This window comes from Tamandua tetradactyla, chromosome 18, assembly GCF_023851605.1.
Source record: "Tamandua tetradactyla isolate mTamTet1 chromosome 18, mTamTet1.pri, whole genome shotgun sequence".
Classification (NCBI taxonomy): Eukaryota; Metazoa; Chordata; class Mammalia; order Pilosa; family Myrmecophagidae; genus Tamandua; species Tamandua tetradactyla.
Window position 1 is genome coordinate 29,376,851 of NC_135344.1, and position 20,597 is coordinate 29,397,447.

The following is a 20,597-nucleotide window of genomic DNA, read 5'->3' on the forward strand; positions in this document are numbered from 1 at the left end:
GCAGTTGACTTTACACATAGATTTTTAAATAATTCATCAATATGGGGTCTTGGAATACAAGTATTCTGAAACTACCATCAATAATGGGAAAGAAAGTGTTTCTTCCCAGATACTTAAAAAATAGTTGACCACTGTGATTCACCAAATCCTTGATTTGCCTCAGAAAATGATGATATAACATTTCATAAATGCTTTATTTTTCCATGAAGATGAAGTAAAAGGGCAATCAAAAATGATTTTCACAATTGGCTTCTTCTCTCTTTTAAAAAGCAAGTCAGGATAGCAGCCACATGAAGTTGGGTTCTACCTTAATTACAGAGCAAAATTTTACTGTTGATGGGGTTTCACTAATTATTGCAATTTGTAATGTGATTTTAATATAATAAAATGAAAATTCATATTCAGTCTAGTCAATTGTACAAATTATAGACAAAAGCAGAAACATGAGACTGAAAGAGCTGTCAGGGTAAACACTGCCTTCCTTATGATTATTTCCTGACCCTTCCCCAAACTCCTTAAATCATAGTTTCCTGAGGGATATATGCTCAAAGAAGAGTCACATAATGAACTAATGAAGGCATCAATGAATAAAATAAACGCAAAAGATCTATTTCCAATTGAATCAAACTGATGGATAACTAGGCCAGGAAAAACGTTCTGTGTAATATGATTGAATGCAAATATTAGTGCAAAGTTTGTGAGCATAAATGTTATTGTATTTAAATGGCCTGCGGGTAAGAAAAGGTTGGCGTCTAATTTAGAATTGGAATCACCACCTGTGCTCTCTATCTCTACACTAAATCCATTTTTTGGCTCTGACGTAGTTCAGTGGTCTTCAGTATTTTATGAAGGATATGGGCTGAAACAAAGAACTGTTTTTCTTTATGGGCTCTCAGTGGCCTGTGCACAGGTCCCACATTGGAGAGAGAGGTCAACATTCACAGGAAGGATGTTGAAATGATACAAGTAGGCCTGGAGCCCCCAGGTGAGGAGGGTGCTTTCAGGGAGGTCATGATAATGTGGGAGCCATTTTAGGTTGGCTGTTCATTTTACATTCCTATAGTATCTGCCCCCTCCTCACTCTTCACGCTTTTGCTCACAGTGCCTAACCCAGGCGGGGTGACAGGTAAAGTCATACTCTGCCTTCTGCTTCAGTTGATAAGAGAGTTATCACTAGCACAATGACAGAACACAGAGAGAGAGAGAGAGAGACCTCAGTTAAACACACCATACTCACACCACATCTTGAGAAGCACACCCCTTCTACCTATACCCAATGATTCAACATTTCCTCTGTATTGTTGTGATACAGCAGCCAAACATCTGGGATCAAAATGATCTGTTTGTGTTTGGAAGTTGGAAATGGCCGTTTTAATCCTCCCTTTGGGTAGTTTCTGGGTAAAGGGAATTGTATGATTGCTCAACTCATTTTTGAGTTATCTAAGCATGCCAAGTTATGCGGAAACACAGGGGAGCCGGACGCTTTATGCAGGATGACACCAGTCATTTTTTCTACTGCTGCAGAGCAGGATGCATGTACACCATTGGGCTGCAAATGACAACAACAAAATGACATCCAGCTAGACATAGCTGGTATTCGGGGATAAGGACTTCAACAACAGAGAGATGGGGTGATATCACCCTATAGATTGTACATATTACAATAATATATATACATATTACAATATCTACATATTATAGATATTACAATCACCCTATAGATTGCAGGCACTCATATCTGCACATGTGAGGTAAGTCCAGTATACCTTCATCAATTTACCCTTTTCTTAGATTCTTTAAAGATAAAATGCTTGTTAAAGGTATAATTGGAAATACAGAGTCACATAGGTATTTGGAGAAGCAAGAGATTTTAGAGATTATTACCCCCATGTCCTCATTTTATTCATGAGGAAATAATGCCAACTTTGAGATTCTGCAATGGATTAAAGTGGTTAAATGAAACATGAATGCTAGTTTTTCTCTCACATATTTTCTCCCTAAACTTGAGCTCCAAGTTAGGCAAGGACTGAATTATATTTCTACAGTTACATTCATTATATAGTCAATACACAGTAACTCTGAGTGAATGAAACTGAAACAGTAACTTTTAAAGATCTCAAAGAGTTAGGAAAAGATCTTAAACAGTCTAATTCTATCACATTCTAAATGTTCTTATTCATAGAACTTTAGGATTGGAACAAAGAAAAACAGCTAAATTCAACATAAAGTATTTGTAGTCTATAAGCTAGTGCCTTACATCCTAGCGAACTAATTAATTTGCAATAATCAGTTGTTCAACCATAACTAAATTCCAAAGGAAAATAATAAGAAAATTATCCTTCTAAGAACATTTCCTAATAAAACTCTCACACTTTTAAAGTCCACACTGGAAACTATTAATGTTATTTCTTGTGAAGAAATTTTAATAAGAGAATAGCCCTCTCCTTATGACCCAGTCATTTTTATCGGAAAACTAGTGCCTATAGGTCGTCATTCCTTTCAAACAAGATTTGTGTTCACGTTTAGCCTGGGAAAGGAAATGTAGTTTTTTATGATGACAGCTTCATGCAAGGTTTTCAAGACCAATATAGTAAGAGAATTTCCCTTGATTCTTTCATCTAAATGGAAAAAGAACTTTCTGTTTGAATACCCTTGAACATGATTTCTGCGTCCAAGTACTTATAGGTGGACATAATCCTATCAAATATCTATAAATGATCATTCTATACTCTATAGGGACCTCTCCTTCTAGGTACAGATGTCAGAGCCATCTTTTTGCAAACATATTATCACCACTAATTCTCCTCATTCATTTTCCATAAAAGGATCGATTATGTTTCATAATTGCAACTATTCTATAGAATAACTTTTTGAAATGGGAGACTCTGTTCCTTCCATCTGAAAGAAAAATCCCAAATAAAAAGCACCACATACAAGTATTATAATGCTGTTAGTTTAAAAGAATACAATACTTACTCAACCACGATATTTCTTCTTAAATACATTTTGTTCCCTGAATTGATAATATAGGGGGTAAATATTTGTATATTTGAAACATTTTCCTTTATTTCAAATAAAAGAATATCAAAATAGAATATTTTTTCCTTTCTCTGTAACACATCTTGGGAATGAAAAATAAAATAAGTGTTTTGACTATTCAGTGTCTTGCCTCTTGGCAACAATCCAAAAAAAGAACTTATAATATATAATTCCTTAAAAATTATGGAATAAGATAACAGAGGGACAGAAAGAGTGAGAGAGGGAGGGAAAGACCTTCCAGCGTCTAGCTCTGCTGTATCCACTCTGAAAAAACTAATGAACAAGTTAAATTTTCTAGCAGTATAACTACTAGAGATAATCAGGAGTCTCTCTATTTGCTTGCTGGAAAGCATTGCATATTATAGAAAAGTATAGGCGGTGGTGTGTGTGTGGTGTGTGTGTGTGTGTGTGTGTGTGTGGTCAGTTGATAAAATCAATTTTATAATCTAGGTACTTCTTCAGGAAAATAGTAAGTCAATATTCATATATAGTCACCATATAACATCTACGCAATAATGCTTTATTTACTTTTCAGAAGAAAATATTCATCCTTTGGTGAAGTAAACTTGCAAAGGATATGAGTACATGCAAACAAAATTGCTTATATATTATTTCTGTTCTATATATTCTTCCATCCTGGAGGAAATTGTGTAGTAAGTGAGAACTCTAATAAAATAAGCCATTAAAACTAAAGAAACTATCATTTGGTTTTCAAATTTCATTCATTAACAACATACAATTATTGTAAAAATATATTGGCTTTTGATTTGGCAAGCTCTTAATTTGAATGACATCTGAAAAACAGTTAACATTGTTGCAAAAAAAGGTTTATGTTTTAGAATGTTTATTACTGGTTATTTTTCCTTTAATCCATTTTTCTCCTACTTTTACTTTTTTTTTACTTTTTAGGGGAATCCTTACATTTTTTTCTCCTACTTTTTTTTTTGTACGCTGTATGTCAAGGTCACATTTCCTTATTTTTCCATGTGAGTATCCCATTATTGCAGCACCATTTGTTGAATTTTTGTTTGTTTGTTTGCTTGCTTGTTTGTTTGTATTTTGGGAAGTGCATGAACTGGGAATCGAACACAGGTCTCCCACATGGCAGGTGAGAATTCTACCACTGAACTACCCTTGTATCACCTCTACTTTTGCTTTTAACCCTTCTAATTTTAAATTTGGGTCACTGGTTCAAATGCAACACAGTGCCTAAAAATATAGGGGGATGAAAACTTTAGAAGACATTTCATGAGCTCCAAAAGATAAGGTTTTTTGACAGAAGCAAATCTGATCAAAGTCACAGAGTGCGCTTTCATCATGGATTTTTGCATTCAGAAAGGATGGTATATAGAGAGAAGTAACGATTACTAACACTAGGTTAGTTCCATTGAATATATTATGTTATTAGTGCCTCACAGTAGACCAAAAAGGAATTTTTTTTTGTTGCACTGAATATATTATGTTATTAGTCCCTCACAGTAGACCAAAAAGGTATTAATGTTTGCTCTATATGAATGTGGAAACCGAGGTGTGGTGATTTTGTAAACTTTCCCGAGATCATATGCAGTTATTACAAGGGGAAGCAAGGATTAAATTCCCAAGGTATGAATTTCACTAAAACCCATCAACATCCCCTGCTGACCCTTAGAGCTTAGAGATCACTTTGGCTAACCCCCTCACTGGAAGACATAGGTAAACTGAGGCCCAGGGACACAGAAATGATTTCCCTGAGTGTACACTTCAGATGGTCAAGACCAGTCTAGCCTGTTTGCTCCATCTACAATGTGTTTTTGGCTTATTTTCAACTCTGAAACACACTTGAAATAATGAGATATTTCTAGCTAACTTATATTTGTCATTAGGTCCTTATCTTTATACTTTGCCCAATTTAGGCCCTTTTGAAAGTAAAACTTTCCACATCAGGAAAACTTTGATCACTGGGTAGCAATATTTTATAAATATAATCTTATTGGACCTCAAGAATGACCCTTTTGTATACAAATATCCACAGCAGCATTTCGGACAATAGCCAAAAGTTGAAAGCCAACCAAGTGTCCATGAACAGATGAATGGATACCCAAACACAGTATAAACATAAAATGGAATAGTATTTAGCCATAAAATGGATAGAATTCTGATCCAAGACCTGGATGAACCTTGAAAACTTTATGCTAAGTGAAATAAAGCAGATACAAAAGGACAAATAGTGTATGATTCTACTTATATGAAATATCTAGAATAGGTAAATTTATAACGATGGAAAATAGATCACAGTTTCCCAGGGACTGGGTGGAGGGGGGAATCGTGAGCTGTTGTTTACTGAGAACAGAGTTTGGGGTGATGGAAGCATTTCAGAAATAGATAGTTGGGATAGTAGCACAACATTGTGAATATAATTTATGCCACTGAAAAATTTTAAGTCATACATATTTTACCACAATTAAATAAAATGGCCCTCAATGTCTATGATTATTAGGGAAGAATATGCATAAAGAAATATTCAATTCTAATTATACCATTAGGAAAGAAAAGCCTTCTTTTACCCCCCATCTTACAATCACTTTATTCATTCCTACATTCAATTGCTCCATCTAGGGCATTACTAGAGTTATATTCTGAACTTGTGAGTATAGGTAAAATAGACCTCTTTGTTTCCTGAAGGAATAGCCTTTAATCTTAATAACATTTATAAAATTAAGTGTTTTTTAAATAAACAAATCCCCCATTTAATTGCTTCAAATTTGATGAAAGAGAATGTGGGTTCAATGTCACTTACTGTACTGTTTTGGAAGATTGCTTCACACTGAAGTGACCACCCTGTACCCAAAAGGGTGGCTGGATGAGTGGAAGTTGCCCTTGAAAGGTATGGGAGTATCAAACATTTGGCCAACTTACCCTTGAGTTCACCACTTCCAGAGAGACATTCTGTGGCGGAGCACTTGGCACTAAAAGGAATTAAAGAAGTTGAGATGGTTAAACCAAGGTCATGAAAGAGAAACTCCAACCAACCTTTGAGAAAAAAAAGTGTGTATTTTTCACACAATTTATATTAGTAATAATTATATAGGTTAATCCAGGTGCACTTCAAAATTTTCTTAGAGAGATGAAAAATACCTCTATCAATTTATTTTTTTCTCACTTGGTGGGCCAGTTATCCGTCTGGAGAACTCACTCAAAAGACCTAGGCAAGAGAGTGCCTGTTGTGACACCAAATAATGCCATTTAATGACAACTTTCTTGTGATAGCCTTTCCAAGGAAACCAATAAAAACACAAAGGAGATTTCCTATAGTGATTTTAAAGGCTTAAGATACTGTGCATTTCGGGATCTGCATGGTTTTAGGATGATATAGGCGTTTCTAATGATCACCCACATTGCTAATCCCTGTAGCAGTCTTTATCATCTCTTAAAAAGCAAAAAGAAGAAATACTTTGAGATACATCTGTTATTTTAGCTATACATTTTTAAACTTGGGTCATAAATATAAGCTAATTACCAAGCAGCATCCCATTAGGCAATTCTAACAACAAAAGAACAGTTTGTCTTTGTGGATTTCCCAGGTATTTACTTTCTCTTACCTGCATTTTGATTATTCCACTCCTTCATGGAAGAAGGAACAACGCTGGCAGTTCTCTTTTTAATACTTGTAATGAATCTTTACTTATCAAAGAGTGAATATTTTATACCATGAGTAATTCAAAGACAGCTATTCACTGAATAGCTGTTATGTGCCAGGCACTCTTCTAGATGTCTGAGATGAATCACTACCTAAATAAGGCTTCCTGCCCCACAGCTGGAGTTGAAGCAGCATTAAAAATAAAAACACATTTTAATCTACACAATGCATAGTCCTTATCCTGGTTCATGACAAAGTGATGGATTTAACAGCTAAGAAATGTCCTTGGGCATTTTCAGGAGTTTAAAAACCACTTTTCATTATAGTTACCCTTTTTTTCCTTGAACTTAGACCATATCTATGTTTTTCTAAGGTACTTATCATATTTTATATTTTACCCTGTATTTATTTATGTCCTACTCAGATTTTACCTTCTGAAAAGTAATCACCATGAAGGCATGATATATGTTGGATTCATCTTTATAGCCTCCAAACTGACATTTAATTAATATTTACTGACTGAGTGATTGAATGAGCAAATTAATACTTACTTAAATATTAGCTCCTGGACCTTTATCAACATGACTGGAATGGTAATCATTTTGTTTTGATTTTTAACTTGTCCTAGTGATTGATAAAGTGGCAGTCAATGTAGCTAGGGGTAAAATATTCATCAGAGGTTTCTTTTACATGAATTATGACAAGTATTCTTTCCAAAAGTATTTTATACTTTAGGAAATAGACTTTAGAACATAATTCTTTTAGTTCAAATTATGGTTTTCTTACTAAATACAGAATGTAATCTCCATCAGGACAGGGATTTTTGACACTTTTGCTACTGCATCCCTACTATCTAGAGAGTATCTGGAATATTGCACATACTTAGTAAACATAGGTTGAATAAATGAATGAATAAATCTATGGAGAAGTTATAATACATTATCAAAACTCTTCAATATTCATTGCTTTGGTCAAAAGTTATTTTCTTTTTCGAAATTTTATTTTTTCAAGTGTTATATAATAAAATGCATACTTTTTCTAAGTGTACAACTTGGTGAAGTTATGTGTGTGTATGTGTGTATATTTCTATTTAACCACTACTTAGATCAAAATATAGAGCATTTTCAAATACTGGAAAGCTCACTTGTGCTCCTTCCCAGTCAATTCTTTTGCAAGAGGCAACCACTATTCTGACTTCAAACACCATTGTTACTTTACTTTGTTCTTGAACTTAATATAAATGAGATCATAGATTTTTTTAGATTGACCTCTTTCTCCCACTGTGAGTTTATCTGTGTGGCTGCATGTAGCATTAATTTATACTTTTTTATTGTTTTATAAAATCCCAATAACCTAGACATGGGTTTGCATATGTTAAGCTAATAGATATGGATAAATAATTTTTCGAAATAATTGTACTAAAAATGTAGGAATGTTCCAGTTGCACCAATCCTCACTAACATTTGGCATATTCAAGGCTTTTCATTTTAATTTAGTAAGTATATAATGGCATCTCAGTGTGGTTATAATCTGTTTTTCTTTCATGACCAGTGATATTAGACATTTTTCACATGCTTCATAGTGTTTGGAAATCCATCTTGTGGAATTCTTCAAAGTATGTTTTATTAACACGGATCAGTTACCCTCAAAGCTCATCTACAACAATTTTCTTTATTTTCTATCGTACAGTCCTTTTTCATGTTTCTGTTATTAAGACATTTATTTACCCTAAAGCTAAAATGAATCCTAAGGATTCTCCTGCATTTGGCACTCCACATTTTTTCAATTCTACAGATGTTGCATTAATGAAATGGGTCTTCCCTGAACTAACTTTACACAGACTGATGGATATCCCAGTGCACTCTGCAGGAAAAGGAAGAAGGCAGAGTCCTTACTAAAACAATCTCCATATTCCTATTCTTTAAAAGAGTAAAGATTAAAGACAGGCTGGCAATGTGCATGATAGGAGGCATTCAACAAAGCGATATCCTCACAATGATGCAGAATTTAAAAGGATCCATACACAAATTATTCTGTAAAGCACTGAAAATTAAAACAGGCACACACAGAATAAACAACACCATGTTCTAAATCATATAATTTCACCAACTTCTGAAAATCATAATTTTTAAAGAACAAAGTTTGGTATTATCTTTTAAGAGATAACAAATCACTTCTTAAACACGAAACTTTAATTTCTATTTAACATAATATCGCAATATTTAAGTGTCATATTATATTTTGATAATCACAATATACCTACCTTTGGCCAATTAAATCATATAAAAACATAATTTGACTAACTAACAAATTATGATGAGTGACTGAACTTTGGAGGAAGGAGAAGGTAGCTTAGATGAATTTTGTTCTAGGTACTGTGCTGGGTGGCATATAACTTACATGTCACTTCAAGTTTATAAATGGCATTTAATTCCTCATTTTCAGAAAGTAAAGAATACACTAAGATAAAAGATAAATAATGTCTTCCTCTTTTTGCAATCCACCACAATTTTAAAAGCATCAGGAATACTTTCTGTATTAGGAATTGAAAGCCAATATAATAAAATCATGAAGATATTTATAATAAAGCCTGTTGAATGTGTTTACTCAATTTACAATATAAACTTCTCTTTCTTTCCATTGATATCACACTGACTATACCTGACTTATACATAGTCAGGTAAGAAAAGCAGAAAATTTTTTCTACCTTATTTTCAGTTATCAATCTCTACCCCCTCCTTCTCACTATTAAATCCCGTATTTAATATGCTTGGTGAAAGAAAGAGGAATACACATCTATCCTGGCTTTTCTAAAGAGGTGGAGAGGAAGGACATAGTTCATTGCTTTTCTCATAAAAATGTCAAATAATTTATCATTTAAATTCAATAAAGCCAATCAGACATGTCTGGTAAATGTCTCTAAACTGGTGGCTCAGGCTGGTTTGAAACACATGGTGATGAGGTATTCAGCTGGGCAGATGAAGTTCCCACGTTTCTAAATGAATCCCCATACATACAGGGGCCTTGATTCCTCCCCTTAGCAGATGTGTGCTTTCATGTACACACAATTTTTAGATCAAATAATTCACATATAATTATGAATATTTTGCTTAAGGAATTAATACGGGGCATTTATCTTGGAATAAGAGAACACACCAAATCCTGCTTCTTGACATCCTAGTTCATGTGACTTGGATCTGCAGCTTACTAGATTTTGTGACCTCTTTATTTCTCAGTTTTGTCATTGGTAAAGTGAGGAAAATTATAGTGTTGTGAAGATGAAAGGTTAATAATGCAAAGTGCTTAGAGCAGGGCCTTGAACAAGTGAGTCCTCAATAAATATTACTGATAACAGTGGTAGCAGTACAAAGCATGCCCCCATAATTGGTTTTGTCTATGATATTAGTCTTTCTGCTTTGGGGTACAGGGCAAGATGTCATGGGTATTCATAATTGTTAACTCATTGATTAAAGCTGTGAATGCAACCCCTGACCTATGCATGTCAACTAGTTCAAGAGACAATGTTTCAGAACAAATTGGCAAAACTAGTTTCATTCTACATTAAATATCAGGCTGCCTAGATCTTATGCTCTAAAAATCCCAAAATTTGAAGACATAGGTCATTGTAGACTGTGGTATACTAGGTAGAGGAGTTAAATGAAATACAGTGTTTCTACTCAGAGAGAACAATTACATAGAGCTAAATTAGAGATGACAGTTCATCTGGGTAAAAATATTTATAAGCATCTTAGCAGAGCAGGGAGAAAGAAACCTGGAATAATTACATCAGGAAAAAATGTGTTTGCTTTTCATTTTCATTTTTATTCAATTTTCCTTTGGCTCCAATATAAATGTTATGGTAAGACTCCCTCTGACTGGTAAGAATTATGATTTCTCAACAACACAGAAGCATTTAGACTCATTCATATATTAAATTAGCCCCACAAATGGGAAGTCCTAAAGATGAGTCTATACATAGAAATTTGTACAGTTTTGGCTGAATAGTCTGATTACTTCAACCAATATGCTCTGAGTTAGGAGGAATAAAGAGATGGATAAAACATCCTTTCTCATGTGGAGGAGCATGGAGTACACAGGGAAAAAGAGACATTTACACTGACATACACTTATCACACACTTAAATCAAGGATGTGTGCTGTTTTAGGTTCTTATGTGGATTAGGACATTAAAATATCACACCAGACCTCTTTTACAACATCCAGAAAGTCAAAGGAGAAGAGGGCTACTTGACTGAGGATTGGAAAGTCAGTGACCATTGAAAGTGATCCCAAACATCTCTATGTGAGGGGTGACTACAGCATGGCAGCTTCATTAGAGAAGAAAACCATGAGATTGCAGTAGACAGAAGGGCTCTGGATAATAGTGGAATAGAAGCCATGAGTTCAGAGTTTTTTTGTTGAAAACTAAAAGACCTCAGCTGATTGTGTCCATGCAGACAATGTCAGGGAGCCCACTCTGACCTTTCTGACAGGGGAAGTTGTCCTTTCACAGAGATGCTTGTTGGAGTTAGGGTCATAAAATCCTTTTATTTATGTGACAAACATTTTCGCAATCCTAAACATTGCCACACTTTCAGAAGATAATTCTCACGCAAATGAGTAATAATCTATCTTTCTCACTTATGACATTTAAAACCAAAGTGGAGAACAGGGCCACAGTATTACAGTTCAGGGTGTGAAATAAATCTACATAAATTATGCAAAGTATTCATTTTCATTTGTTTTTCCTTTATGTTTATAATTATAAGTTGTGAATTTATTCTGCCAATAAATATTCTGTTCTCCCTTCAGTAACAGAGTCAGATGGATGGGCATAAGAATTACATTAAAATGATAACTGAAGAAGTGTCACATATAAAATACATTTTTAGGTTGAAATTGCAAATGAGCATTACCCTCAAGTCCTTTCTTCAGTGTGCTGCATATCATTTACCCATTTTTAATTCCATTGATATTGTGTGAATAGCCATCCAGATAAATTCCCTAGAATCAGTCAAAAAGTCATAAGCTAAAAGTCACTTGTTCTAATTCAAAAGATCAATAATTTATAGAAGTACACAGGCCAACATAGAAACCCATGGCTACAAAGAAATAGCTTAATGCCTTTTTAATACTTATGGGGCTCATCTCTGCATTTCGGTCCCCTACCTGAGTTCTCACTGCCCTTTCCATCTTGTATTCTTCTGTACTTTATTTTCACCTTTCTTAAATTTCACAATATTTCTTCATTGTCCATTCCTTAAATCTCTAATTTCCCCTGCCATTCTTTTGCCAAACCATCCTCTTCATTAATATTTCTTCCCCTCTTACGGTGTTTAAGAAAATGTACCACATCTTTCATTTCTTAGGCAAGGTAAAATTAAAAGTATATATTTCCATATCTCAGTTTTAATACTTCCAATGCTGAATCATTTGGTGTGGGAGTTTGAAGCTGTATGCACCCCCCGAAAAGCATGTTCTTAAAGCTAATTCACTCCTGTGGTGCAGACCTATAGTGGGTGGGACCCTTTGATTAGGTTTATTTCAGTTGAGAAAGATCCTAATTCTCTTAGTGAAGTCCTTTTAAGAGGATAAAAGACAAAGAGAAGACACAGAAGCTAAGAAAGAGGAGCTGCGAGAGAAAAAACAGAAGCTGAAAGCAAGAAAACCCAGAAGAGAAGGACCAGCAGATTGTCCCTCTGCACGTGGCAGAGGAGCTGAGGATCGCCAGCAGCCAATCTCTGGGGAGAAGGCAGCTCTCTTAATGCATTGATTGGACACTTTTCATGGCCTCAGAACTGTAAACTTATAACTTAATAAATCCTCAATGTAAAAGCCAAACTATTTCGGGTATATTGCATTTCATCAGCTTTAGCAAACAAAATAATTTGTTTGCTATTTTTTAAGCATACTTCCTTATGATGTATTTTCAAATTAAGAGGCATATGTAGAGGGATTGTCAGTACATGCATTTAATCATCTTCTACCGCCTTTAGAAAGAGTGAGAAAAGAAACACGTAAATCCAAATTAAGCCACACATATGCACAAATATGTATTTTATTAAAGCATTTTTAGAAATAAAAGAAAAACACAACAGTTTTCATTTGAACCCACAGGCAGATGTCAAACTTTGACATTTTTTAAGCCTTCTTGACTCAGATTATATAACTTGAAAGAACGTTTAAATCTGACTCTAATAGATAGTGTCAATGAATTAGCCCAATTTCTATTTTATGTTAATAGATCTTCCAGGAAATTTTAGGCAGGGAGCCTTGAAAATGGAATCTTTAACCTCCATCCAATATTCTTTCATTATTACAACAAATACTTGAATGAAGTTTCAGTGCTATAACTTACCATCAGAAAGTGTAACCACTGTTATATCGTCAGTAGATACTCCTGGCCCATAGCGATTATAAGCTAAGAATCGAAGGGTATATTCCGTGAATTTTTTCAGGCCTTCCAGTTTATAGGATAGTCCATCAACCTCTATATTCTGGAGACATAGAAAGAAAACACTGTTGTTATTGTTACTATTAAGGAGACATATTAAAGCAGAAATGGCAGTCATTCTGTGCAATCGATGGATTAGATATTGGACTCTTACTCACAAAACTACACTCCAGTTTTATAATGAGTTGTCGTAAAATCTAACTTGTGACATAGACTATCCCACTAAAGCCCCAAATATTAAGGACTTCTTGTTAAAACAGCACCATGCTATTTTTATAAGCCATTAAGTCCCAGTTTGTGTAACGCTATCCAGAACATTAAACAGTGTGGGTTATTCTGACCATGCCGAAAACCCAAGAGGCAAGAGGCAGCTTGCAAAGTCCATGGGAAAAAGAGAATTTCTCTGTATCAAAAAAGGGGATAATCCGCCAAGAAACAATTCTCCTTTTTCTTGCTGAGACATACTCACAGCTATTGAAACTCACAGCAAACAGATAACTTTGCTGCAATTTTTATCTTCCAAAATGCTATGAGGTAGGTAGGAACATTTTCACCACTACACAACTGCTATAAATGAGGTACTGGAAGAGAAAGTCAGTCACGAAATCAGAGACAATTTGCACTAGAAGACCTATTCACTACTTAGCACTATGCAATAACACACACACACACACACACACATACACATTCATCTCAGGTGATTCCATTTTTAAATTTATTTAAACAGGTTAGTAAAATGCATTACTGAAGAATTAAATTATATAGAACAATACCTAAAATATAAAGGCAAAAAATTATTGCTAAATAACAGAGAGAAAGCAAACCAAATATATACAGAATGATTGTATAGAAGAGACTCTTAGTAATACTTATTTTCATCTGATATAACTTAGACTCTGAACTATGTGTGAGTAGGACCAATGCAAACACCTTTTAACATGAAAATCCAGATCATGGACTTTCGTGGAAGCAGGCATGCTGCACTTCAGGTGGCAATTGTTAAAACACATAATAAGCACTCAGGTGTCCTAAGGTCACATCTTTGCTTTTTTTGCTTCGCCTGTCTATGTTTTCCCATACAAAACTGAGAATCTGCAAGACATTTCAAAAACCATATATGTGCTCCAAAACAGAATTGCTGAGTTGTGTGGATCCCTCTAACAACTTACTGTTACTTTACCTGAAACTCTAATTCACTATTTGCAGGTGTCTGTGAGGACCACAAGTTAGTGCAATATGTGAGAAGGAAGAGGGTGGGTGTCTAAAAAAGGTATACAGAAAACAATGCCAGGTAATGGTGTGATGGTGGAGGAGAGGACAGAAATAACATAAAACATCCAAGAATGGAAAAAGCAGTTTAGCTGAGGCCATTGATTATGAGGGCAGTAATCCCTTAGGACAAGGACTGAAAATGTCTAGCACCTGTCTAGAACCAAGCTAGTTAATGCACAAGTGGTTTCACCAGCCCAGATGACCACCTGTCCAAAGAGAAAACTGTGTCCTTCATACTAACTTGGGCTCATGGACCATTTGACTTCTCACAACCAGTATTCAATTAAACTGCTTCAAGTTTCCAATTGTTATTTTAAAAGTAATCAGCTATTCAATTAATTTGCTGAGCACTGGACTATATCAAGCACTGTGGGTCTTCTATTTCTGCAGCCTAGAGCATCTGATAGAGTATGTGGGATGGCCCATTCGCCCACCTACCTGTTCTTTTCCGGTAATTGCCTCAGTGCAGAACAACCTGTAACCTTGAACTGGACCGTTTGCATAGGCAGGGGGTTCCCAGGTAATAAGAATCGAGGTAGGTGAGGTAGATACAGCTTGCAGGTTTTCTACTGGTCCTGGGACTTGCACTGCATACGAAAGAAATTGGTTAGTGCAAGAGGGTTCCTTTTCCAAAGCAAAATTACATCTTTTGCAGTTCAAGGAAATCATAGCCATGTGGTCTATTTTTGGAATCATATGGAATAAGAATGTAAAATAATGGAATTTTAGAACCACTGCACTTTAAAATTCAGACGAGCACTTATCCTAGATTATTTATTTCATTTTGCAGTTGAAGAAACTGATCAAATTGTATAAAATGTCAGAGAAAGGGTAGGATTCTTAGTCTGGAAAATTTTCCACTCTACCAGTGTGACTTCGCCTGTGTGCTCCTAATAACTGCAGAAAGGAAAAGAGGAACTTCAATTAGAACACTTCTTACATCATGATTCTATTTATGACTCAAATACACAGCAAAGCTCAGGGTGCTTTACCATATTGTCTTAATTTAAGTCAGTACTTTAAAACCTGGCCCAATCCCGAGTCCTTTAAATGAGTTTCAGGATTTCCTTTTCAATTTGACTTTCCAGTATTCCATTTCCTCACATAACTATTACTTTACTTAATCAAGGATAAGTAGCTTTCTCGGTAATGAAGTTAGATGACACAGGACCATGGTTGCTTAACTAAAACTACTGTAGCCAGATGTGTTCTGAGATTCAGAAATTTTTCAGGCTTTAGAAAGGCAATAAAATGCATGCACAGTGGTTTATGTAACACCCCAAGTGGGGTCCGTGTTAGCACAGTTATCAAATGCAATTGTATATTTACAGCAGAACAAATGAATATTCACACCAAGTGGGAATAATTAGTATATTACATATATTAATATTTAATACAATTCTAAAGATTATAAATAGCTTAGCATAAGGTTAGGTCAGGTTTGGCTGTCAGACAAGTTAAGAAAAATTGTCAGTTTTCTGCATATAGGGATTTTAAATTTGTGCACAAATAATTATAGACTTAGTATAAACAGATGCCTTGAAAATGGCAAAGGCAATACCCAAGTTAGTTATTATTGCCTAAAATAAATAGTCTCACTATTGCGAATATAACTACAATCTTAACTTTAAGATACTGTGTAGCTTCTCAAGGCTTGCAAATCACTGAAATGCGGGCAGATATACATTCTAGGCTGCTAATATAATTCTGTGAATTTGAACTTCTTGGCAAAAACAAGATTTGAAAAACTGGCTAACACGATATCTGAATGGCACGCTTCTTGGATCAGCATTGAACCCAGAAGCCTTTCTCGAGATCATTTTTAAGCATTTGTTCCATCGAACCCAGCCTCCCAAATGCATCACTGCTTTCACATTCAGAGAAAAAAAAAATTCATGCCAGAAACACATATTTTATGACACTTGCACATATTTTCCCAGCATCACAAAAATCTTGAGAATCCCTGTCCTTGATGATAGCATTTTTCTCACTTAAAAAGTGTTTGCTTTTTAATCCTTTAAAACAATTTTTTAAACTTTATATTTGAATAGAATTCAAATGTACAGATAAATTTTAAGAATAAGAACAGTACACAGAACACCCATATACCTTTTACCCAGATCCGCTTATTAACACTTTGCTCCATATACTATGTGTGTATGTGCTGGGGTAGGGGGGACACATTTCAGATTAAATTGCATACATCATAGCCCTCATCGTCCTTTACCTTTAAATACTTTGGCACATGCTTCTCAAGAATAAACTTTTACATAAATATTACAATTATGAACTTCAGCGAATTTCATATTGCTTCGACACTTTCATCTAACCTACAGATGTAGGCCAATTGAGTCAATTGACCCACCAATGTCTTTTTAAAATTAATTAATTAATTAATTTTTTGCATGGGCAGACACCAGGAATTGAATCTGGGTCTCCGACATGAACTCTGCCACTGTGCCACCACTGCCCACCCCCAACAATGTCTTTTATACAATATTTTCCCTCTCCAACTCAGCATCCAGTCTAGGACTAAGTTTGCATTTAGTTGTCATTTCTCTTTAATTTGCATTACTCTGGAAAATTTCTAAAGTTTTTTCTTTGGTTTTTAGGTCACTGATATAGACCCTGCTTTATTAATAGAATATTCCTCATTTTGGGTTCATCTTTGTTTCCTCATGTTCAATTTAGGTCATGAATTCCAGGCTGAAATGAAACATAAATGATGCACTGTTTTTCCTAGAGCATCACATCCAGAAACACGAGATATCTCTCTGCCCCTCATTTGTGATGTTAATTTTGGCCACCTTGTCAAGGAACAGTATGATTTCTCCACAGTAGAGTTAACTGTTTTTCCTCCCTTGCAGCTGATAAGCAGTCTGTGGGGAGATAAATTAGGACTATGCAAATATCCTGCTTCTTATGAAAATCTCCCATAGATTTAGCATGTATTAATGGTTCTTGGAGGAATCACTTTTTCCCATAGTGGTCATAAAATTATGATTTTTTTCAACTCCAGCAATTTCTCCGTATTTATTAATTGGCATTTAACATTTCTCTCTATTCACGTCTTTACTTATCCACATGGACATAAGGATTACTACTTTTTGTGATTTACAATTCAATACTGTTTTTGATTATTTTGGTTTTCAAATTGTCCCAGCTTTGGTAAATGGGACCTGCTTCCAGCTGGGTCCTCTGTCCTTGTGACATGGCCCGACATTGTTAGGACACACATTATAAGAGCATACCTCAGAACTCGTCCAGGAAGGGGTAATTTTCCTATAAGGAAATGCCTGGTTCCACAAAGGAAACTTTAGAAGACAATGTTGGACAATGGGGAATCTTGCCTTGTGTCACAGGTTATAGTGACACAATTAGAATTGCATTATAATGAAGCAGATATTTTGCTTCATGGGAAGAAAAACAAAATAAAATAAAAGACCTCTCACTGGTATTGTTTAACTGGACTCTCAAGTATAATATTTTAAAGAACAAGAGTAAAAAATAAATAATTTGCATGCTTCTACAATTACTGATATGATCACAAGGATAATGCGAAAATAATATTGTTTGTAACTGATTACTTTTCTAAGGAAGGAGGACAGATAAAGAAGCTAGGACACTGAGACTGAGTGAGTGGCTGAAGATATATGTGGAATGTGAGGTGTCCAGGGTTCTGACAGTTAATACAGCATACACATGCAACCCAGTGATATGGGAAGTGTTAACTAAAGGCACCCCTTTTTGCTCTCCAGTGACTAAACTGAAAGTGCATTGATTAGTATGAACACAACATAATCCGAGAGCAAAGGCTCAGATTTTAAAATGACTAAATTCCAAAGGCACCACTTCTGCTATGGTTATACAACATATTCAAGGGTGATAGAGGAGCTGTAGACCCAATTTTCCTTGGGAGAACAAGTTCAGGAGAAACGGGAGAAGAGTAGGTGTCTGGAAGAAGAGATATATAGCCAATGTTTGGGAAGTTCCAGTTCATCTGTCCCCCAGTATAGCATAATTGGGTGAACAGAGACAGGAATCCAATAGAGTCAATTTTTGAGGCCAAAGAAGAAAAAAAAAGAATTTTCATTTAAATGATTTATCACATTGATAGCAAATGGCAACTGTGCAGAGAAAGCAAGGGTGCATGGAATGCCCAGGTCTGTCTGAGAGCTTCCTAAGCCCTGAATATGGCATGAAAGAGAACTCATAAATGACCCGGGCACCCAGACTGAGCATATGAGAAACTGGAAGAGCAAACCGAAAGGGCAATCCACTGAGTCAGGGGACATATACAGGGGCAAGTCTATAGCCTGCCTGTATGCAGTGGAGGGGAGTGGTTTGGGTACGTACTTTGGGAAGCTGCATGGCAATTAAATATGCCAACTGCACATTCACTTCCATCAGGCACTGCAGGGAAAGCAGGATGCAGGGAGGGCTGCAGTTCAAGGCAGCTGTTCTATAATAGCAAAGGTCAGAGTATGCACCTCCCTGCTGAGCCCAGCCACTGCTGCCTAGTGTCCCAACTCCTAGAGGTGGGAAGATGTCCAGAACACTTCCATTTAGTGTCCTGAGTAATTAATGGTAGTAGCTGTCTTCTCCACAAGGGTCTGAATAGTAGTAGGAATATAAAAGTTATCTAATACATTTGCATCTATTGAATGCCTTTATATACAGTTACCAAATGTTACAGTAAATCAGAAGACTAAAATTATACTCTGCAGTTTCACCTATTTGATTTTGTTGATTTAGCTTTGCTACCACAAATGATCAGAAATAATGTTTCCCTAACACACCTGATAAGAACTGCTGTCTGTAAGTACTGCATGCCTACAAGGGGTGCACACTTTATCCCTGTCATTTCTTTCTATATGTGTAGTTTGTTATTGATGAGAGAACACTAGACAGTAAATACCATGATTTGGACACAATTTACCCTAGAATCTGTTCACAAACTGTATTCTCCTGCTTTCTGAAAGGGCGTCAGTACTCTCAGGGTAAATGTGCTTGGTTTTCCAGAAGAATTTTAAGCAGACATAACAGATGCCAGAAGTGGAAATGTGGAAAGGATCATTCAGGACATTTAGTTCAAAGGATTCAGAAGCAACAGTATGTGTTTTCACAAATTTCCAGACAAATGAGAACATTCTATTTGTTGGTTTAAAATTTCGAATTGCCTTTTTCTGAGAAAAGATTGTAGTATTATTTCCTACATTTACATATTATCTTAAATGTAATTTATTTTATAATCTGATTGTAATTGGCAGATTTTCTTTATTATCCTCATTTGCTAAAATAAAAATATAATAATCCTATGATGGTCCCAGTAAAAGGTTGCCATATGATATATGTATGAATTCATAAATGCCAAACACTCTGATTTAGACCAAAATACTGCCTAAACATGGGAATCCTCTTTACAACATGACTAGAGTCAAGACTCTGGGTTTCACTTGAGCTATTAAATATTTAGTGTTCTTCACAATGGAATTATAAATTCAAATTCATGAATTCCCTAATATTTTCCCTTTGAATTATAGCTCTAATATATCTGCGGATAACATATTATATTTTATGTTAATTATGAAGTTATAGGATCTGAATATATGCATGTACATATATTCAGATCCTATCTATAACATATATTTAAGCATAACATAATTTTGCATATATAATATGCATATGAGCTGCTAGTGAGACATATCTTCCTTTTGAATTATAGCTCTAACATATCTGTGGAAAATATATTATATTTTATGTTAATTATGAAGTTATAGGATCTGAATATATACATGTGCATATATTCAGATCCTATCTATAACATATATTTAAGCATAACATAATTTTGCATATATGATGTATGATACGCATATTAGCTGCTAGCGAGAAAGAGAAAAAGGGAAATTCAAAATGTTCGACAATGGGAATCAGATGTGAAATCAATACAGTTAACAGCTTCAGCCTTCCATTTCATTACCTTTTAGTATGTCAGTCAAGAAACTTAATGGGTTTAACTGCTCATCATTTCCAAGATGTCTTTAATAATCTCCACTGATCCCCTCAGTTGGACAATAATTTTGTGGCAAACTGCATCTAATTTCTCTCCATCTCTATTCAAGTTATCTATTTCTTCAGAGTGGAAAGATTCCAGAATAGATGCATAATCTATGCAAGTAAGTCATCAATCAATGTCACCCTCACCAACCACTTTTTA

The 20,597-nt window shown here is 35.1% G+C and overlaps 1 protein-coding gene across 1 annotated transcript in view; it reads right to left on the reverse strand.

Moving 5' to 3' along the window:
- The window catches only part of LOC143662401 (netrin receptor DCC-like), a 294,187-nt gene that overhangs the window by 231,029 nt on the left and 42,561 nt on the right, over nt 1–20,597 (reverse strand). Inside the window, exons 4-6 of the mRNA XM_077136090.1 lie at nt 14,819–14,967; nt 13,013–13,151; nt 5,935–5,984 (exon numbers count right to left, since the gene is read on the reverse strand). Of these exons, the coding sequence (XP_076992205.1) occupies nt 5,935–5,984; nt 13,013–13,151; nt 14,819–14,967 (338 nt within the window). The remainder of the gene's footprint in view (nt 1–5,934; nt 5,985–13,012; nt 13,152–14,818; nt 14,968–20,597) is intronic.